Below are 22,798 nucleotides of genomic sequence, written 5' to 3' on the forward strand. Positions count from 1 at the left end.
AACTTCTCTCTCCCATTAAGTATTTCATTGTTAGAATGGTTACTTCAGAGTCCCATTCAGAAATGTTCTTATAGAATAGTTGTTTCGGCGGTTGTCGGTCTTTGCATTCAGTCGACATAAATTTTAGCTGCAGACTAGAAATGAGTATTGAAGATTTGCTCTTATTCTGTCGGTATCGATAGTCTCAGAGATTAACAACCATTACAACCTTAGCTTATACTGAAGGTACGCATGGTCTCTACTCAAACCTTAGCCCTCTCGGTAATCGAGATACGCATGGTCTAAAGTGGGCTTCTCCAGGTGGGGTTTTTATTCAGCAGAAAAGGCTGTCCCATGACACCAGATCGATGTCTGTGCTCATGGGGGCGGGCCAATGACTTAGTGAAACTTTAAACAGAAATACAATTCTCTCACATTACACAATTTCACAAATAGTTATCTTTACTCATTCATTTTATACAATAATTAGATGCAAGCCTCAGAACGGAGGCTCCTGTATAAACAGAGTTATGGTAATGTGGCTGGTCTGAGGTCACAATCATAGAACAGAATGGACCGGTCGTAGCTGAATTCTCCACCAAACATTTCCACATTCTCCAAAACATGGATATTGTTCAGTTCTCAAGTTCTGTGATGTAGAAGAAGTTCCTTTGTTCTACTGTGAAAGTCTCTCCGACTATAATGCCTGGCCATGAGGAGTCTCCAATAGAAATGTACGACCTGAGATAACAGAACCTGGGTGTAAGAGGGAGAAGGCACTCGCTATACCCAAAGAGGGCCACGTCATGACAGTAGAAAGACTTCCCTCATACAGGCCTGCCTGCATAGGGCCTACAGGATGTCTCAGGGCTATGTCTCAAATGGCACCCTGGTCCCTGTATTGTGCTTTAGGGCTCTGTGCTTGCCTAAATATTAGTGATCGTACTAGAAACCATATACTTTATTTAGGAAATAATACAGCTAAATAAACAAAGAAACACATGAATCCAGACTGTTTATTCATCATCATAAACGGGTCACTAGTTCCACCATGTTTTCTGAGCACAAGCACTATAAAAAGCCAAACACCACCCTGAACAACACAGCCAGAGGGCAGCATACACCACACACTATATGCTATATTGGACAAAAGCATATTCAGTAGCTGCTCTTAAAAGTTGGCCTATTTTTACCGTCACATAGTGGTACTGAGGCATAGCTCAAAATGCATTTAAGAACAAACACATTGCATCATATGAGAGTGGAAATTAAGCTCTAAGCAGTTATGAGTAACTTCAGCCTGCTCGCACATGCACCACTTACTGAACCTACCCTTTCGTTAGCTATGTAAGTCAAAGGGTCTCAATGCACTAAGGTAAGCAAATGGCGCTGAAGACATTTTCAATCTGACTTGCAAGCGCCAAGACATTGTTAAAAAAAGAAAAACGAAAAGGGTCTTCCCAACAAGTTGAAGTAGTAAAAAGGTAATAAGTTACATTTGTTTAGATTCTTAGGTAGAATATTATTAAGTCTGTACCAAAAGCACAAAAAAATGCTACTGAAAGGGAAAACAGATTATCACAGTATCAAAGCAGAATAAGGTTCTCGTAGAGGGTCCTACATCTCAAATCACACAGACACACTCACTCAAAATCAGACTCAAACCTTATCAGTAATATTGCCGATTTACAAAACCTCTTATGCGTATTCATAACCTGACAGAATATCCCAAAAGTATTCAGCATATTTATAAATTAGATACATTGAACAGGTCATTAAAATAAAATGTTTATATTATGTCATATGCTAGGAGGACTGTTCAAAATATTAAATGGGGTTCAAAATGGACACCAGGTTCAGTAAAAAAACTAAATCCACACCACATTTCTCCTTGCAGGGCAGACCAAATAAAAAAAGCACCAAAAAAACAAATGACCAATGAATGAATATACAGCAACTGTCCCCCCCCCCCCCCCCTCCAACACAATGCTGATTACATCAGTAAATAACATGTTGGTATGTATGGTATTGTTAGCATTTGTTCATCTAAAGTTGTGGATGTAAATCAGTGGCTGGCCAGCATATGGGGCTGTAGTCTAGGTCTGCCGGGGAGGGGCTCACTGGTCCTTCCCATCATGGATCTGCTGCTGCATCTTATTCAGCATCTCCTGCATCCTCGCCAACTGCAGAGAGAGTGAGTGGTAATGCCATTTTTGTCTTTTCTCGCAGGATATCTTTCTATAAACTGGAGACTAGCCTGTATGGGTGATGTTACCCAGAATTACCTCTTCATCTTTCATCTTGATGAGTCTATCGGTCTCCACGTCGGGGGTGGGCAGGGGCAACATGGGGATCGGGCTCTCCATTCGGTTGTCCTGTGTCAGTTTACTGAGGGGAAAACACACAGGGAACATGAATACAGACCCATACACAACGGCATGCAATATAAACAAAACTAAAAGATAAAAATCTCAACACCAGCAATAAACCAAGCTACTCATACTTTCTTTTGCATTCTCTCTGACCTCTACAGTATACACACACATACATACATACATACATATATATATATACACACACACACACACACCTGGTCATGTCCTGTATACACTGCGCTCTGTAGTTCTCATAGTGCATGTCACAGGTCACATCTTTGAGGTCGTGCATGTGGGAGCGGATCAATATGTTCCTCAGCTTCACAAAGTCACAGTGAGACTGGTTCTCCACTGAAACATAAAACAGACAAACTGGGTCATATTACACTGACACGATTTGCTAAGATAAAACATTCCTTCTTTTGTATCCACCAGAACTGATGCACTGTGTAATATTAGGGACATGGATTTCTACTTGACCACGTGTTCTGAGCAAGAAAACTGAGCCTAATCATAATGCATTGGTTGAGACATAGTGATAGTTGGTCGTTTTTCATAGTTTGAGTTAGTAATTTTTCCTTCAAAAATTGTCATATGTGAGGAAAAGCATGCTCTTCTACCATGCAACAGAGTCAAAGCCCTGAGTAATATTGTTATGTCCATTGTTGTCACCCACCTTCCACAATGCCCCATGGGTAAAGTCTCCCTCTTACTCTCTGGCCCCTGGCCTCAACCACAGTGTTACTGCCAATCACTGCAAATGGACAGCACTCCTACGCACACACAGGATTTGGCATGATAGTTTGACAAGGGATGGTTGAGTTTAGTGGTCTCGTTCCACTTGTGGATGTCTTATTGATGTTCAGTGTCCAGCTGTGTGTCTCACCTTCAGTTCTTTGTCCAGTTGTTTAAACTCCTCGTCCTCATCAGAGTCACACTCTGGGAACTGGTACACCTTAATGCCAAACCTCTCAATCTCATCACGAACCTACGCACACACCACATTGCACTGGGTGAGACATTGTTTGGAGGGGGAGGGCAGAAGCTGAGGGAGTTGCTCTTAACTAAACCAAATTAAAATGACTAACTTCCCAACGTTCCTGCAGCCAACCTTACCATCATAACGCGAGACCTGCTTCAGCAGTTGCAGTCTGTCTGCTCTGATGGACTCACCCTGTCTTTGAGTTTCTTGATCTCGCTGGGAGTGAGACAGTCAGCCTTGGCGATGAGAGGAACCACGTTCACCTTCTCATGGAGAGCCTTCATAAACTCCACATCTACTGGACGCAGTCTACAAGGGATAGGAGGAGACAACCTGGTCAGTGTGTGTGTGCGCGTGCCATGTAGGAAAAGCGCAGACTGACTATGAGTAAGGTGGAGAATAATAACAGTGTTTGCTGGTTAAGTTGTATTGGTGCTGTTTACATAGTATCCTAAAGGTATATCCTCCTCCTGTCATCACACTCAGGATGTTTTATTACGATCTAGTCATCACAGCTATACCGATCATTAGCCCATCACATTCCTCTGTCTGTGTATGCGTGTTACCCGTGTCCAAATGGCGGTATGAAGTAGAGGCAGCAGTGGACTCTGTTGTCCTGGATGTTCTTCCTGTTCAGTCCACTCTCGTCCCTGAAGTACTGCTCAAACTGCTGGTCAATGTAGTCGGTGATGGGCTTCCAGCTACACCCACACACGGCACAATCAGTCAAGGCTTACAGGAACAACATACAAGATTCATTGCCGCCATCATTCCTATTTCAGGTCAATCTACTAACCCATACAGAGGCCGTACCCCTTTCCTGCAGTCAAAATGACCAAATCACCCTCTAGTGGCCTCATGGCTGGAATGTTATTCATTCAAAAAAATGTAAAGCTGAAAATCGGGTGTTTATGTCAAATGGTTTCGTTACATTTCAGTCTTCTGTGATGTATATAATTAAGCAATAAAGCCCGGGGAGGTTTGGTATATGGCTAGAATATCACAGCTAAGGGCTGTTCTTATCCACGATGCAACAGAGTGCCTGGATACAGCCCTTAGCTGTGGTATACTGGCCATATACCAAACCTCCCCGGGCTTTATATGTTAAAGAGTCTGTAGGATCAGGGCAGGGCTAGGCCAGGATTAGCTGAGGACTAGAGAAGTCTCACCATTCATTGTTGTTGACAGCGTCTCCAAAGCCCGGTGTGTCTACAATGGTCAGCTTCAGCTTCACTCCTTTCTCCTCAATGTCCACTGTGTGCTTAATGATCTCTACTGTCTGGTTGATACGCTCTGAGAAAGGGAAGGCGAGAGGTAGGGATGGAGGGAGGGAAGATAACCTCTGATGAGATGGCATTTTATTTAGCTGAAGACATTGGAAGGTGTGTGTGTGTTTCTCACCCTCAGCATTGAGAAGTTTCCTGTCCTTGTACAAGTCTGTGAGGAACAGGCTGTTGACCAGAGTAGATTTACCCATACCAGACTCTCCTGTAACATGACATACAGCATTATACAACATGTTTCTAACAGTCAGCAACACACACACAGCCAACACTAACATGGAGTGAACATTTTAAATGTATTTTTACCCCTTTTTCTCCCCAATTTCGTGGTATCCAATTGCTAGTTACAGTCTTGTCTCATCGCTGCAACTCCCGTACGGACTCGGGAGAGGCGAAGGTCGAGAGCCATGCGTCCTCCGAAACACAACCCAACAAGCCACACTGCTTCTTGACACAATGCCCACTTAACCCTGAAGCCAGCCGCACCAATGTGTCAGGGGAAACACTGTACACCTGGCGAAAGTGTCAGCGTGCACTGCGCCCGGCCCGCCACAGGAGTCGCTAGTGCGCGATGGGACAAGAACATCCCTGCCGGCCAAACCTCCCCTAACGATGCTGGGACAATTGTGCGCAGCCCCATTGGTCTCCCGGTCAGGGCCGGCTGCGACAGAGCCTGGACTCTAATAACCCAGAATCTCTAGTGGCACAGCTAGCAACTGCAATGCAGTGCCTTAGACCACTGTGCCACTCGGGAGGCCGGAGTGAACATTCATGAACACACACTAAGTACTTAATAGCACTGGGTCGTTTGACTTTTTTAAGAAGGCTACAATCAATACTTTCACTAACCGGCAACCATGAGGGTGAAGTCAAATCCCTTTTTCACTGACTTCCTGTGCACCTGGTTAGGGAGGGTAGCAAAACCCACATACTGCTTCTCCTAAGAGAGCAAGAGAGAGAGTGAGAGAGATCAATTCAAAGCAACATTCCCAAGAGCTGAATGAATGAGTGAATGAGCACAAAACTACCATTGAAATTAAAATACAGTTGAAATTCAAACTCCACCCACCATGCTACAATTACAGTTTGGAAAAACCCATTGACAATAGGAGGGAGGAAAGGGGGGGAAATGCATTCATAACATTCCATTTTGAAATCTCTAAGACCTGGCGCTGTGCTTTTTCCACACACAGTGAGAGAAAAGTATGACCGATCTATGACTTTTCCACTACACAATGGCGTGCACAGCTGTCTCTGGCAGCTCTCCCCATCCCCTTCTGACACCATTCACACATCATCCAAAGCTGCTCCTTACTCAGACCCTACAGAACTGAAGACTCCACACACACACAGCCTTGCCAGTCTACCAAGGCCAGAGTCTGGCAGCCAACAGAGGCTGACAGAGGCTGTATTGACCAGGCCTGAATGGTCCTTTTTCAACCCAAAACAAACACACATGCCAAAGAAATACTCAGTCAGGGTCTATTATAAGTTGTCATAACCTGTCATATGCATTTCCGACAGCCCCTGGGGCACGGCTTAACTAACCACACACACACACACACACACACACACACACACACACAGCATGCGTAGACATGGAATAAAGCCAGGGCTTAAGTCACACACAGAGAACACGGAAATCTACAGCGCTGGATTCGTAACCTATGAGGAATCATACAAACTTCTGGTTTACTTCTAGGGTGTGTGTGGGAACACAAATCCCACAGACAGAACAAACAAACTATCCATAAATCTGTCATGAACCCATCAGGACATGACATAAGACAACACTATGTCCTATCCACCTCCATACTAACATGACATGTTAGAGAGACAGAAAGGTGTTTTTATGAGTTAGCTGACATGAGTGTGTGAGCCATTGACCCCTCTCTCCCTTCTCTTTCCTCTGTGTCCCTCTATCCCCTCTCTCGCCTGTTCCAGATTTTGTACTTTTTTTACCTTCTGCCTGGAGGTTCTGACTCGAGGGCAAAGCAAGCGTTCCACCAATTTCTCCTGCAGCATGATAGCATCCATACCAAGCCAACACCAATAGGGGAAATGTTTTCCAACGGAGGACAAAAACAGAGCAACCTCTTCACACGCAGTCAGAATGCTTCTCTTATGCACCCTCTACTCCTCTGTAACCCTCCGTTCGTCCACACTCGTCTTTCCTGTTTTGTCCTTTGTTCCCACTCCTCTCCTCATCTCCCTTTATTTCCACCCTTTCTCCTCTGCCCCACTGCTCCCTGTTCAGACAGGTAGGGAGGAATACTGAGAGGAGAGAGAGCTAATAAGGGGGGGGGTTGACAGGAGGAAATAAAATGGGAGGAGAGAAAGGTAGTAAGAGGTAGCAGTTAAGGGGAGGAAGCGAGGGATGGGGGGAAATGGAGGAATAAAAGACACTCATTCATTCCCCCTGTTGTCCCTCCCCCTTTTCGACCGTTAGATAAATAAAGCACTGACTGCTACAGTAACGACCTATAGCAGCCCAGAGCGAGAGAGACAGACAGGAGAGGGCTAAACTATCTAGCCCATATCTGACCATAATAGTGATCATTTGTCAAAGAACACAGTGTCCTTTAACAGAGATACAAACCCTCTGTGTGGTTCAAGTGTGGACTTGTACGAGTCAGTAACCTGTCACACAGAGCTTTGTGAAGCTAGTAGGGACTCAACCCACCCCTGGGATAACACTAGCCAGAGATTAATGATTAAATGAAGAACATAGCCAACGTCTAGACTGCACATCAGCCATACAACAACAAGTCATGGCTGTGGAAATTACACTAAAAGAATGAAAGGAGCCGTTCTCTCATTAGAAATGTGTGTAGTGGTACCAGAGTGGTACCAGGGGCCCAACTACTCCACACACTGTGAAACAAGACAGGGCGTGGTGGACAATTGTTGCCAGATGTTGGCCTATGGTGTGTGTGGGTTCAGTGGTGGGTTCAGGACGGGACACAGGTTTCAGGACAACGAGCTCAGAAAGCTATGATACCCCAGACAGAATGGGCACATCTACAGACGACATTCTATCTATGGTATGTTCGTGTAGCTACTAATCAAGCTCTTGATTAGCTGTATCAGATGTATTAGTGCAGGGTTGGAACAAAAGCCTGCACACACTGTGGATCCCAAGGACTTTTCTTCATGGGACGTCTCCAAAAGCTGTAATACCAAGCTACTTCACATGAGGGAGACAGAGCTTTTATTTAAAAAAAATGGTTAACTTTTATTTAACTAGGCAAGTCAGTTAAGAACAAATTCTTATTTACAATGACAACCTACCCCAGCCAAACCCAGAAGACACTGGGCCAATTGTGCGCCACCCTATGGGACTCCCAATCACAGCCGGATGTGATACAGCCTGGATTTGAACCAGGGACTATAGTGATGTCTCTTGCACTGAGATGCAGTGCCTTAGACCACTGCGCCACATGGGAGCCCAGCTTTACAGAACAGGTGGTACACAATGAAGGCATTGGCAGCAGAAATGTTCTGTGCTATATAGCCAGGCTACTGTTTTTAGGAAGAGATAGGAACACACATCAGATGCCAGCAATTGAAGGAAAACTTTACTCTCGAGAGTGAAACAAAAAAGGGGGGATTCATCTGAATAGAACAGAGGTCCTAGAGTGACATCACAATATACCTCTTCAGGCCCCTCCCTCTTTCTCTCTCACTGGCCAGCTGTCCCTCTGGCCTCTAGTAGGTCACTGCACCTTGAGCTCTCTCTCAACTTCATACACACCCACACAACCTGATGCACGTGCACACCTGTAAACATGCACACGTCATCAGTTTAATAAAGCACATCCTATGGACAGTGTTTAAGGGAGGCCATGTGGACACCACTTTTCAGGGACACAGTCAGGCAGTAATAACCATCTCCAGCCCATCCATTACTTCCTGTGTCTGTCTGTCCTGGCCTCTGGATGATCTGGCTTCCAGTTGAAGCTCGCATCCGCTACAAGACCATGGTGCTTGCCTACGGAGCTGTGAGGGGAACGGCACCTCCGTACCTTCAGGCTCTGATCAGGCCCTACACCCAAACAAGGGCACTGCGTTCATCCACCTCTGGCCTGCTCGCCTCCCTACCTCTGAGGAAGTACAGTTCCTGCTCAGCCCAGTCAAAACTGTTCGCTGCTCTGGCACCCCAATGGTGGAACAAACTCCCTCACGACGCCAGGTCAGCGGAGTCAATCACCACCTTCCGGAGACACCTGAAACCCCACCTCTTTAAGGAATACCTAGGATAGGATAAAGTAATCCTTCTAACCCCCCCCCCCTTAAAAGAGTTAGATGCACTATTGTAAAGTGGTTGTTCCACTGGATATCATAAGGTGAATGCACCAATTTGTAAGTCGCTCTGGATAAGAGCGTCTGCTAAATGACTTAAATGTAAATGTAAATGGATGAAATATGATAGGAGAAACCAGTAACCTGTCTGTCTGCTGTGACTGACACTGTATGCTTCCCAAATGGCACCCTATTCCATTTATAGAGCACTACTTGACCAGGGCCCATTGGGACACAACCACAGATACCTTGGGCTCTGCCTGTGTGTTATTAGGGGCTAGCCATTCAAAACACTCCACAATGTGAGGTGCTGGGGATTAACAATTGACAGTCATCCGAGGCCAAGCCCAGTCCTCCTGATGATAGAGTGACACACAGCTGACCGAAACTAGAAGTCAAATATATACAGTCTGAATGCTCAGTGACTTCCTTCCCTTTAGAGAGAGACACACAGCCTTCCTGCTGGATCCATAGGCATGGATCCAGAGATCCGTCAGCCACACAGTTAGATGCACTGGTCTACTTGTTGACTGTTGTGGTCTTTCAGGAAGCTCCTCTGAAAAAGGTCACAGCAGTAAACTACACACCTATTACTGTGGACAAGTATGCAAATACATAGAGACTCAAGCCACACACACACACACCCTTCAGAGACAGGAGATGTGGAGAGGATACATTCTGTGATGTAGCTATAAAGAGAGGTGACCTTTCCTGAAGACATCTCAGTCCTGTCCAACCATGCATTTACACACAATTAAGTCCGAAAGCAGAAACAAAACGGTGGCAAGGTGTTAGACCAAAGATGCGTACAGAGAAAGGGAAGGAGATAAAGAGAGCGGAATGGAGGGAGGTAGAGAGGAAGAGAAAGAGGGTGAAGGGGGAAAAGAGAGGGAACGACAGTGGAATTTGAAAGATTGAGAGACTGAAGATGAGAATGAGTGTGAGAGAAAGAGGCTTTGGACCCCCATCCCCCCATCCGTAGTGTTTGTTCTCCTTGGAGACGTGAGTCTCTGGGTGCTAGGCTCTTCAGCATGCTAATCTAACAGCGTGTAATTGGCCTGGCAACAATAGGCCTTCTAAAGGACACTTGGCTAGCGTAGCCTAGCCTAGCGTTAGCATCTGTCCATTCAGCAAAACAATAGGCTCTTCCACAGCCTAGCTCCAAATTGACCCGTAGCCCATCCTTGTAAGCACTTCAGTAGATCTCTAAAGACCCATCAGATCACAAGGTGGAACTGTTAGCCACCACATACATTCGGAAAGTATTCAGACCTCTTGACTTTTCCACATTGTTAAGTTACAGCCTTATTCTAAAATGGATTCAATTGTCTGTCCCCCCTCCATAATCTACACACAATACCCCATAATGACAAAGCAAAAACATGTTTAAAAAGTTTTGCAAATGTGTAAAAAAAATATATAAAAAATATCACATTTACATAAGTATTCAGACCCTATACTCAATACTTTGTTGAAGCACCTTTGGCAGCGATTACAGCCTCGAGTCTTCTTAGGTATGACACAAGTTTGGCACACCGATTTTTGGGAAGTTTCTCCCATTCTTCTCCGCAGATCCTCTAAAGCTCTGTCAGGTTGGATGGGGAGCATCACTGCACAGCTATTTTCAGGTCTCTCCAGAGATGTTCGATTGGGTTCAAGTCCGGGCTCTGGCTGGGCCACTCAAGGACATTCAGAGACTTGTCCCGAAGCCACTCCTGCATTGTCTTGGCTGTGTGCTTAGGGTCGCTGTCCTGTTGGAAGGTGAACCTTCACCCCAGTCTGGAGGTCCTGAGCGCTCTGAAGCAGGTTATTTTCAAGGATCTCTCTGTACTTTGCTACGTTCATCTTTCCCTCGATCCTGACTAGTCTCCCAGTCCCTGCCGCTGAAAAACATCCCCACAGCATGATTTCCTCCAGACGTGATGCTTGGCATTCAGGCCAAAGAGTTCAATCTTGGTTTCATCAGACCAGATAATCTTTTTTCTCATGGTCTGAGAGTCCATTAGGTGCCTTTTGGCAAACTCCAAGCAGGCTGTCATGTGCCTTTTACTGAGGAGTAGCTTCCGTCTGGCCACTACCATAAAGCCCTGAATGCTGCAGAGATGGTTGTCCTTCTGGATGGTTGTCACACAGAGGAACTCCGGAGCTCTGGCAGAGTGACCATCGGGTTCTTGGTAATCTCCCTGACCAAGGCGCTTCTCCCCCAATTGCTCAGTTTGGCCGGGCGGCCAGCTCTAGGAAGAATCTTGGTGGTTCCAAACTTCTTCCATTTAAGAATGACGGAGGCCACCGTTCTTGGGGACCTTCAATGCTGCAGACTTTTTTTTTGGTACCCTTCCCCAGAAATCATGTCCAATCAATTGAATTTAACAAAGGGGAACTCCAATCAAGTTGTAGAAACATCTCAAGGATGAACAACGGAAACAGGATGCACCTGAGCTCAATTTCGAGTCTCATAGCAAAGGGACTAAATACTTTGTTTTTTTATACATATGCAAAAAAAATAATCTCAAACCTGTTTTCTCTTCGTCATTATGGGGTATTGTGTATAGATTGAAGATGAACATTTTTAAATTTTATACATTTTAGAGTAAGGCTGTAAGGTAACAGAATGTGGATAAAGTCAAGGGGTCTGAATACTTTCCGAATGCACTGTATGATCCTTTCAGATCTACATGAATTGCCTAGGCGGGAATGGGACAGGGGTTTAAAACTGGGGGAATAGAGGGACACTTGACCAGCGTATCCTAGCATTAGCATCTGCCCATTCAGCAGCAAGGGGCTGGTCACCAGGGAGTCCCCCAGGATACAATACAGTGGTAAGTAGAGAGGTATTGCGTCACAGGTACTGGGAACTAGACTTTCCTGCAGATGAGTGGAAGAAAACAAGTGTTCACACACTGATGGCCTTTATAGTGTTTGCCAAGGACAGGTTTAACTGGGCATGCCATAATGACAACACATTTTATTATTTCATTATCAGATGTTTGGTAATGTCCTCTAAACGATGCAGAATCTGTGTTTAGCGTTTATCGGCTCAATTTGCATCACCATAGTAAGAAGGTTCCGCTTCCTAATGGTCCATTATATGGCTTTCATTCATCTTACAGTTGTCAGTTAAGCATCTTTCAAAATTCCTCAAGGGAGCTTTCCTTCCCACAGTAGGAGGTAAAGGTAGTCCTCTAATTCTCCTCGTCATTTTCATGAGATCTTAGCTCCTAAATCTCTGATCCCCCCCCCCCCCCCTCCTAACATCTAAGTTATCGAGGTCACCCAAACTCTTAATTCTTGAAAATGGGTTTGGAATCCTTCTATCTGGGTCAGGCATGGGTTATTTTCAACAGCTTTTTAAATGCCTACCCAAAGGCTGAGACATGGCAAGCTGTACAGGGAGAGAGGGAGACCTGGGGTTAGAGATAAACTTGTTATTCACGTGTGTGGTTGTGAACTCCCTCTCTTACTCTCACTCTACTGGATCATTGGCATTGCATACATGTTTTCAGCGTGACAATGACATCAGGTGCCAGAGAGCAGAAACATTTCAGTTCAGATAAAGAACAAAGACAAACACACAGAAATCCCTCAGGAGAGTTGAAAGTTGAGCTACCAGGTCAGGCAGTTTACTGTAAACAACCATAAACAGATAGGGGCCTTTTCTATTAAAAGCTATAAGCAAGTAAATGTGAATCTAGTGGAGGGTGTGGTAGGAAAATACATTTGGAATGCTGTACAGAGTGCCAGTAGGACCATGGTAATGAATCAAAATAGGCTTGGAATTGCCATGACAACCATGAATAGGAGTTGGATGGCCTCGGCTGATAAATACATTGTGTGAATACTATCCTACACGATCTTTCCGATCAGAAACTGTGAGGCGTGTGTGTTCATAGGTAGTTAAGTTAATGAGTACATCTTTCCTCACGCCTGATTTAGACCTGGGAAACCATGCCATGTGAGTATACGGGTGCCAAGGAGAACTATAGATTCCACAGCATCGTAGATCTGTGATAACTGGGTGTCGTTAAATCTAAGCCTAAACACGTCAATCATCTTGAGGAATTGCGGATAGGTTCCTCTCCCATCGTCTGAGAGTGATGAAATGTATTTTTTAATTATTTTTTTTAACAGTTGCCTGGCAACATACCAGCACACCAGACTGTGATTGGCAGGCCCAGTTTGGTGAAGCTTAAGAGAAAGATGCTTCCAAGCCACAATAATTATCATAGCAGGCGGAAAGACGAGGAGGGAAGAAAGAGGAGGGCAAAGGGGGATGATTTGAATGTGTTTCACCCAGACTATCCTCTGCATCTCCCTCATACACACACCCTGGCAGTGACCCCACTCTGAGGGTCTCAGGTGGAGTGGGATATGCAAAAAACACATTTCCATTTCATACTACACACTTGTATATGTGTGAAACAGGAGAAATATATGCACCCCCTATCAGACCTTTGACTGACACACACACACACACACACACACACACACACACACACACACACTTTACTACTGGTTAGTCCCTCTCACTATCCAAGAAACCACTCCCCCTAAGCACCCGGCCAGGTCACGCAGAGTGTGTGGGTGTGCTGTGGCAACAGACATGCTACTTGAATATCTCCAACACAGTTTTGCATAGCACAAACAGTATGATAAAATCTCAGCAATATAAAACATTTGAACAGTCCTTACAGGGAAAAACAATTGAAGAAATTCCTTGGAGGACACGGCCACGCTGAACATTTCCAAATCCACACACAGGCTATTGCTACTGTATTAACTGCAATGTAGTAATCAAGGTCAAGGTCTTCGAGCGAGGTTCATTCCGCAATGCTGCCCATGTGATTTCACAGGCTTACTGAAAATCTATCTGCATCAAACCCAGCGTACAGCTCAAACAATAAGAATTATGTTTGCTTGCAGTATGTGTGAACACCAGATAGATCAGCAAGGACCAGTGGACCTACAGGAGCCATAGCCTCTGAATGACCGTAACACTATACTGTCAACAAGGCCAGGATATAGAAGCCGTACAATGTTTTGCAATTAGCTTTGACTGAGATAGACTTCTGCTAAAATGATGCCTTTAGGTACCATTGCTGCCTACTCACAATGTAGCTACACAAGGTTCCAGTAACAACCTACGAACAGAACAGCATCTAAAGCTTCTGTCATCATCCTCCCCAGAGCAAAGAGAGAGGAGATCGATACACCTGAGACTCAGTGTGCTGCTGGTCTCCCACCAAGCTCCACCTGAGCTACGTATGGACACACACAGGGCTCACTCAAGGGAATCTATCAAATGGAGCTCATCTGACCAATAGATTTACATTTTAGTCATTTAGCAGACGCTCTTATCCAGAGAGACTTACAGTAGTAAGTGCATACATTTTCTTCATTCTGGTCCACTTGGGACTCAAACCCACAACAATGGCATTGCAAGCAACCCCAGGATTACAGAGGGAAAACAATGAGGGGATATAGAGCTGTGATGTACTGAGGATGTAGAGAGAGATTGATCTAAAGTCTGTGATAATTAACAGCTGGTTATTTCACTGACTACACCAATAGGCTTTCCAGTAACTATAGGGAGCGGGTCACTGTCACACCCACAACAAGTGGCTTGCCTAGAATGATGTATGGATGCCCGAGGATGAGAGGCGAGCCCTTGGGTACCACTCGCTGCGTATGCATCCTGTGTCTGTCTGTATGCATAAATTACATCTTATCCTTCTGTCTGTGTGATGCTCACTCTACCCTGTATTGCGGTGGCAAGACAACAACAGTAATCTTTAGGGCATCGGAATGATGATGCCGCTCACGTTGCTAGGCCAAGGCCTGCTACATAGGCTATATGACGCCATACTAAGCGAATTTGGGGAAAAAACTGAGTGTCTAGGCTACCACGCTTGATATGAAATATGATTCTATGTATCGCCTAACAGCCTAGACCTACATCAAAAGCCTTGAGCACAGTTAACAATTTTGTACATGTATATTTTTTTTATAGAAATAGGAATAAACGTTTTCCTTACCTCAATTGTCTCGTCTGTTGGTCATTGTGTGGGATGAAACACAGGTGGAGAGATGCAGAACGACGCCCATAGAGAATTTAGAAGGCGAGAGAGACCGACAGAGAAAGACAATCATTGCAATAGACCGCGTTATAATTGCCTTTATGCATAATCGTAATTATTATCCTTATGCTTACCCGATTTGATCGGGATACGGCTCTTGTATCGGATGTTGGTCGTCATTTTCGCCGCTCTCCTCCCCTCCGTGTCGCTTCAGAACGGACGGACTACTCGGTAAACGCACGCGTCCGTTCCTTCTCCGCGCTACCACAGCAGCCAGACAGGTTGTGGGAGAGGGTGTTGCAATATCGTGCAGAACCCCGCCCTCCTCTATGTGGTACCCAATCGTGGATGGAGAGGTTTCCTAGGATCTTACTGTCCATACCATCAATATTGTATGCAGCTTCCATAATTAATGCTGTTCAAACTTCTCACTCATATGTTTGAAATCTTAATTGTTCAACATCTAGACGTGCACCAAGTCTAAGGGAATAAGACTGTGGCATGCTTCCTATCCATGCATCATTCTGTGATATTATCAGCTTTTCACCATTTAGCAACACTGCTACACCAACCTCCACAGCAGCTTCTTATCTAGTGTTTTCAATTTGATAGAGGTCCAGAAGGCCTTACAACTAGAAACCTCAGTCTCCATTCAATCACATTGCCTTTGTTTTTCTACATGGGCACTCAAATGCAAATGCATCATTCCTATGACCTGTAAACAAAGCACTCTGACAACAAGTGTGTTTCTATGGAAACTGTATTTCTGAAAATGGAGTACAAAAGTTGAGACACTACAAAAAAAAAATGTTTCAAGCACAGTTAGGTTAATTACAGTGTTTCCCTAATTAAGTCCTAGGGACCTTAAGGAGTACACGTTTTGTTTTTTTCCCTAGCACTACACAGCTGATTCAAATAATTAAAGCTTGATGAGTTGATTATTTGAATCAGCTGTGTAGTGCTAGGGAAAACAACAAAATATGCACCCCTTGGGGTCCCCAGGACCAAGTTTGGGAAACGCTGGGTTAATGCCTCCAGGGTTCAAAGATACAAATCTGTTGATCAACTAGGCAGAAAGAGACAAGTTACATAGACAATGACACACTGACTGACGATAGCACTCTTAAACACGAATGACACATTGCTGAACACAGAGAGGCGTTAGTGTGTTCACTGTATAACAGTCAGCAGCCTAGAGTGGGCTGGTGAATCAGAATATAGTTAGGAATTCAGAAAATGGAATTGTGTTCAATACTGTAAGTTCCATGGAGCTAGCAAATATCAGAAGATGTCAGTGTGTCTGTGCATACAGTAAATCATTGTGATAAAATGAAGACCCCCTTTAGGAAAACCCAAAAGAACATGACCAAATAAACTAAAACACAGATATCTACAGTAAAACTGCTCATAATGTAATGTAGCTATTAAAGACAAAGGGTGATGTAAGGTTTTGTAGTGCAAGTCTTAAGCAATTAAAAAAAGTATATTAACCAACACACGGTTGTGCATGGTTTGAAAACACTTGAATTAACATGATCACTTCACAAGCATTTCATCAGTTGCATCTTGAATGCACCAACATTTATTCTAGACAGTACATCTACCCACATGATACATACATATTTTAGCTATCAAGTCATTTCAGAGCATTCCTCAAACACGAGGGCAAATATTCCCTGTATAATGACGACACAACCAACAGCCTTCTGCTGTTGATACTTGAGTTATAAGATTACATGGTGAGGAATTCAGCTCAGTAAAACCTCGTCTGAGGAGACTGACCCAGAGACCAAGGCAAACCGTCTCCATCAGTGGAGGCTGGTGGGAGGAGCTATAGGAGGATGGGCTTATTGTAATGGCTGGAATGGAATACATGGAACATTATAAAACACATCAAACATATGGAAACCACATTGGACTTCATTCCATTCCTCCATTCCAGCCATTACAATGAGCCCGTCCCCCTATAGTTCCTCCCACCAGCCTCCACTGGTCTCCATCCAATACAACAGAGGCACAGACAAAGTTAAGTTACATAAATCTTTCATAATATAGACCAAATGTGATATAAAGTTTAAAATAAAAAGTGAGACTGTGAGATACTTCCACACAAGCCTGTATTACCCTTATATATTATTACCCTTATAGTTATTTTCCATGTGTTGTGCTGTTGAACATAGACTACAGCGCCACCTGAGGGACACTATTATTACTACACCTACAGCTTGGACTGAGTCCTCAGCTGTGCTCCAAATGTGAAGGCAAAGACAGGTTGCAAATGGTAAAAACACAACATCCAGCTCTCAACAAACCTTCCCTTAAAGGGGCAATCAGCAGTTGCTACCGCCATTTTGGGATTTATAAATTAATGATATGTACTTATTGATTCTTGAAGAATATAACTTATAAAAGCCTCATGAGCAAAGCACAACTGTCATACCCAAACAGAAACCAAAATATAACATTTTTGACTCCAATGTTTGTAAACAAAGTAAATGTAAACAAACACTGTACAGCCTAAAAACATGGTTTAAACTATCATTTTGATATAATGGATGGTCAGTCCTTGCATCCATAGCTCTGTCTTTGAATTTGAGTGGTTACATTTCTCCAGTCCTTCCCCCCAGCTTTTAACCGTAACAGTGGGGTGAAAGCTTTGCTATTGTTTCAACTGCTGATAGCCACTTTAAGATACTCAAAACATTCCCCAAACACCAAAGCCTTATTGTTGTCTAACCAATGAGATATTAGTAGTGTTAGCAATGCAAGATCTACATTGTACATGAGACAGAATACTAGTGTGGATGAAAACACATGGACATCATCTTTAGTCACCTATTGGGAGAACATGGAATTTCTGTCTTTACAGTATGCCTTAACATTATATCATAACCCATATCATAACATTACACAATAAAGGATAACACTCCAGACAAACATACCTTAGTATGAAACGTGTTACAACGTGAGTAACAGTTCCCAAAACAATACTGAGACTTGCAGATCAGTGGATCTCAGTACCATGGTGAAATAGAGGCCAAATTGAAGATTTTATAATTACAATTATGTTAGAGAGGGGAACATCCAATTGGGTGGTTGATTGCTTGATTGATTGACTGGCACACTGAGAGATAGGGAGTGATGTGTGTGTCCAGCAGTACGTCCATGATGGAGATGCAGACACACAGGGGGTTGAGGGGTGTGGGGCTCCTCTCATCTCTTACCCCACTCCCTCTTTCGATCCCTCTATTTTCACTCGTCTCCCTTCATCTTCATCTGCGCCTGCATCTGGGAAATCATCTGCTGCATACGCCTCAGCTACAGAGAGAAGAGAAGGAAACAGACAGAAAGAGGGAAAGAGATAGTTGAGTAAAACAAATACCAGAGGCTATCAGCCATTCCAAACACGGCAAATTGTATCCATTGTAAAAAGATAATACAATGAGCCACCTAACTTTTTGAGAGCCTTAAAATGTAAAATATTTTTTTTACACAATAGAAAATATATCCATCTAGTGGTCGTGGATAGCACTTCAAGTGGACCATTTGACTTCACTCAATCGGGGTAAAATGGACTCCAACTAATTTTCACAGTTGGGTAGGGGCGTGTGACTGAATAATAGATTTACTTTAATATTTAAATCTACATCAAACCAGGTTTGTATTCTATAGAACTCGGTGTGCTGCAAACTGAAGGAATGCGATTAAACGTAACACGTTGCTAAACTGATCTGGTATCCCAAGCTGCTTTTCTACAGGAATGTGGGTCTGTGACTCTGCTTATAGGGTTACATCCCCAATTTGGTACTAGTGTTAAAAACTACACCACTACAAGTGCAAACACTTTAAGGGTCTTCAGAATTCAGCAAACAATGTGCCAATCTCTAAAGAATATTTTTCTGTTTGACTGAAAACCTCTTTCTTAACATCAGTTATTGAACATAAACCTTGAACACATAGTGTAGCTTCTTGCTAGCTGAATACCAGTGCTCTCAGAACCACGTTGTGGAGTTGATAACATTATTTGAAGGTGCTGTATGGGTGAAATGAGAATCTACTGTTCCATGTGGGGTTAGGGTATCATGTGGACATTGTTTTTAAAGCAGAGCCACTACCGTTTATGCATTGCACTTTGTTCTTATTGTATTCAGATTGTTTTTATGCACTTTACTAACAGATGTATTTCACTTGATCGTGATTTAGACTGAACTTTACTTTATGGTGACTTCCCCCCCCTTACGGTGATTTGTCTCCTACATTATCCTATTTTAAACTTACAATTCGACAGAATAAACAACCCCAAATTAGTTTGTGTCCTGTGCTGGGTTTACCTTTGCCAGGCTACATATACAGTTGAAGTCAGAAGTTTACATACACTTAGGTTGGAGTCATTAAAACTCGTTTTTCAACCACTCCACTAATTTCTTGTTAACAAACTGTAGTTTTGGCAAGGCAGTTAGGACATCTACTTTGTGCATGACACAAGTAATTTTTCAAACAGTTGTTTACAGACAGATTATTTCACTTATAATTCACTGTATCGCAATTTCAGTGGGTCAGAAGTTCACATACACTAAGTTGACTGAGCCTTTAAGCAGCTTGGAAAATTCCAGAAAATGATGTCATGGCTTCAGAAGCTTCTGATAGGCTAATTCACATAATTTGAGTCAATTGGAGGTGTACCTGTGGATGTATTTCAAGGCCTACCTTCAAACCCAGTGGCTCTTTGCTTGACATCATGGCAATCAAAAGAAATCAGGCAAGACCTCAGAAAAAAAATTGTAGACCTCCACAAGTCTGGTTCATCCTTGGGAGCAATTTCCAAACACATGAAGGTACCACCTTTATCTGTTTAAACAATAGTACTCAAGTATAAACACCATGGGACCACGCAGCTGTCATACCACTCAGGAAGGAGACGCGTTCTGTTTCCTAGAGATGAGCATACTTTGGTGCGAAAAGTGCAAATCAATCCCAGAACAATAGCAAAGGACCTTGTGAAGATGCTGGAGGAAACAGGTACAAAAGTATCTATATCCACAGTAAAACGAGTCCTATATCGACATAAGCTGAAAGGCCGCTCAGCAAGGAAGAAGCCACTGCTCCAAAATCGCCATAAAAAGCCAGACTACGGTTTGCAACTGCACATGGGGACAAAGGTAGTACTTTTTGGAGAAATGTCCTCTAGTCTGATGAAACAAAAATAGAACTGTTTGGCCATAATGACCATCGTCAGCCCCCACCAGCAGCACAGCCAGTACACACCCTGTATACAATATTCTATACATCGCCTGGCCTGGCTTATTCCACCACTTAACTGGACATTAAGTCAGATATGTCATATCCTGCACAGACATGTTTACTAACAGCTCTAATTGCACCCCACCTCACCCTGTTCTCTCTATACATCGCCATTGGAATACAAACAGGCCAATCAGAGGCAATCAGGAAGAAGAGGGTAATTTATTATTTTCTTACAAATCACTGCTTCCACAGTTTAGAACGTAAACAATGTAAACCAAGATGGCCAAAAAGGTTAGAAGCCAGGTTAGGTCCCAGCAAAATAATAGTGGAGGACGCCATACTGGTAAAACATCTGCTTATCACAATAATTCAAACGAAATGCCAAGAAAACTGTAGGCTATTACAATATTATTTGTCATTACTGCATGTCAGAGGCATGAAACATTTACAAATGGTCTTGAAAATAGGTGGTATACGCTCCAAAATGCGATGTGGTTCAATGCGAACACTGACATTTTGCCAAGGCAGAGATGAGTGGCCAACACCGAGACACGAGCAGATCGCAGTTAACGCTGATTGACAATAGCTGAATGTCATTACACTTTGTGGTGTTTTGTGTAACAGATCTCTCTTTCCATTCCACCAAGTTTGGAGGCTGAAAATACGTTGCGAGTGGATGAACGTGCTCAGGTAGCCTAGTAAAGGAGAGTGGGGTAAGTTGAGCCAAAGGGGTAAGTTGAATTACCCTTGTTTCTAGGAAACCATACACAAAATGTATCAATTGACCAAATATTTAAGTCGAGGTCATCATTTCACAGAGTCTGTGAACGAAGATTACCACATGGAAGAAGTGGTAAGCAAGTAAGGTCCAAAACCAGATTTTTACCAAGTCAAATGAATGTATTGTGTTAAAGTTTTCATGATGCTTGTATCTAAACGTAGATCATTTTAAGATTGTTCTATACATCAGTTGGGGTCTCTATAATCTTCAATATGAGGTCATACACCTAGCATGAAAGTGCATCCTTGTAGTTGTGTGTGCTACAGTCAAAATGTTTGCCTTGGGGTAAGTTGAGCCAATGGCCATGGGGTAAGTTGAGCAAATTGAAGTGTGTTCTTCCTGGGCATAATGCATGGCATTATCTGGGATATGAAGTAAAAACAGGACCTGTGTTTAAAAAAGTACAAAGTGTTAGGTGTTAAGCCTGTTTAAAATATGCTTAAAATGGTTAAAAGACAAAAAAGCGATTGTGATTGTGTTGAATTTTCTTTGTAAATTAAGATAGACATGGTTTTAAAAAGGTAGAGGTAATATTTTATTCAGTACATACATTTGTAGGCAGCTTAACGTACCGTCCCGTGGCTCAACTTACCCCATTAATTTATTACCTAGGACCTAGTTAACCCTATGAGAGCATCCTATGACCTAGTTAACCCGATGAGAGCATCCTAGAACCTAGTTAACCCTATGAGAGCATCCTAGGACCTAGTTAACCCTCCCTATGAGAGCATCCTAGGACCTAGTTAACCCTATGAGAGCATCCTAGGACCTAGTTAACCCTATGAGAGCATCCAGTGCTGCAGTAGCTACTCACCTCAGCCTCCTTCTGCAGGAGAATCTGGTCTTTGTCCATCATATCCTCCTCCACAGCTCTGTAGGGAACGTTTAAGGGAACATATTAACTACTGTAATATGTTAGAGTAGTCTCAGCCCAGAGAGAGAGTGTGTGTGTGTGTGTGTGTTTGTGTGTGCGTGTGTGAGAGAAACACTGCAGATAGGAGACTGACCTGCCAGGTCTCTTCAGTCTCTCTGAACGGAAGTTCTCGTAGTGCAGGTCCTGAGTGACCTCCTGGAGGTCCTGCATGTGGGTGCTGGAAACACACACAACCATCACACATTTCAATATCACAATTTGGCTTGTGCAAACCCCCATAAAACCCACTAGACTAGACTACTACACTGAGCAACAGATGGACAGACTTGAAGTTCTCTGTTCAACCACTAAGCGGGAGTATAGTAATACATATCCAACATAAGTAAGAGCATAAGAGCATGCATATATTACTTTCAATTTGTAAGTCGCTCTGGATAAGAGCGTCTGCTAAATGACTTAAATGTAAATTTTGCATTTACTCTAAATCAGGGGTACACCAAATAAAAATGTGATTCACATTTTTTTCTTTCTCCACATTTTCAAACATATATATTTTCCAACGGGGCTATACATTTGGGTGAGTTTTTTCTCTCGCCTGAGTAGCCTCGTTTTACTGCCAAAAATACAATTAAACCATCTAGTGTTCAGTGAAATAACAACACAATGTCAAATACAGGTAGCCTAGTCAAATAATTAACATCCAATCACATTAACTGTTACTCTCTCGCGGGAATTCCACTAACGGTCCGTGTGTAGCCAAACGTAGCTGCTGCTCATTCCGTTTGCTCGAAAATTGATAAATTGTTTTTAAAAAAGTAAGGTCCGTGTCCATAGAGACACATACCAGCTCTACTGGTAGAACTGCTACTACCAGCAGTACTACACCTGCACCTGTCGACGACAC

The 22,798-nt window shown here is 43.4% G+C and overlaps 2 protein-coding genes across 4 annotated transcripts in view; both read right to left on the reverse strand.

Annotated features, from left to right (window-relative positions):
* Positions 1-981: 981 nt before the first annotated feature.
* Positions 982-15,283, reverse strand: LOC129853711 (septin-5-like). Of its 3 annotated transcripts, none has more exons than XM_055920054.1 (11): positions 15,130-15,283; positions 14,954-14,967; positions 5,469-5,559; positions 4,506-4,824; positions 3,903-4,037; positions 3,528-3,645; positions 3,241-3,342; positions 3,031-3,127; positions 2,570-2,705; positions 2,265-2,367; positions 982-2,162 (listed from the first exon to the last, which is right to left on the reverse strand). In XM_055920054.1, the coding sequence occupies exons 1-11, from the start codon at positions 15,173-15,175 to the stop codon at positions 2,097-2,099; spliced, it is 1,227 nt and encodes a 408-aa protein (XP_055776029.1). In that variant the 5' UTR covers positions 15,176-15,283; the 3' UTR covers positions 982-2,096. The 3 variants fall into 3 exon arrangements, with proteins under 3 accessions (XP_055776029.1, XP_055776030.1, XP_055776028.1); XM_055920055.1 differs by lacking the exons at positions 14,954-14,967; positions 15,130-15,283 and adding an exon at positions 6,582-6,939 and having other exon boundaries at positions 4,506-4,629; positions 4,738-4,824; XM_055920053.1 differs by lacking the exons at positions 14,954-14,967; positions 15,130-15,283 and adding an exon at positions 6,582-6,970.
* Positions 15,284-15,737: 454 nt separating this feature from the next.
* LOC129853712 (septin-2-like) overlaps positions 15,738-22,798 on the reverse strand; it is a 42,009-nt gene continuing 34,948 nt past the window's right edge. Inside the window, exons 10-12 of the mRNA XM_055920056.1 lie at positions 22,028-22,111; positions 21,835-21,892; positions 15,738-18,313 (exon numbers count right to left, since the gene is read on the reverse strand). Coding sequence (XP_055776031.1) covers positions 18,248-18,313; positions 21,835-21,892; positions 22,028-22,111 — 208 coding nt within the window. The 3' untranslated portion in view covers positions 15,738-18,247. The remainder of the gene's footprint in view (positions 18,314-21,834; positions 21,893-22,027; positions 22,112-22,798) is intronic.

The sequence above is a fragment of the Salvelinus fontinalis genome, chromosome 4 (genome assembly GCF_029448725.1).
Source record: "Salvelinus fontinalis isolate EN_2023a chromosome 4, ASM2944872v1, whole genome shotgun sequence".
NCBI classification, from domain to species: Eukaryota; Metazoa; Chordata; class Actinopteri; order Salmoniformes; family Salmonidae; genus Salvelinus; species Salvelinus fontinalis.

Excerpts from the sequence above, each read along its gene's own strand:
- LOC129853711 (XM_055920053.1), bottom strand. The coding sequence starts at position 6,656 with ATGGATGCTATCATGCTGCAGGAGAAATTGGTGGAACGCTTGCTTTGC. Across the intron at positions 4,038-4,505 it reads GCTGTCAACAACAATGAATG|CTGGAAGCCCATCACCGACT; the intron begins GTGAGACTTCTC and ends GTGTGGGTGTAG. Across the intron at positions 2,368-2,569 it reads TGTATACAGGACATGACCAG|TAAACTGACACAGGACAACC; the intron begins GTGTGTGTGTGT and ends TTTTCCCCTCAG.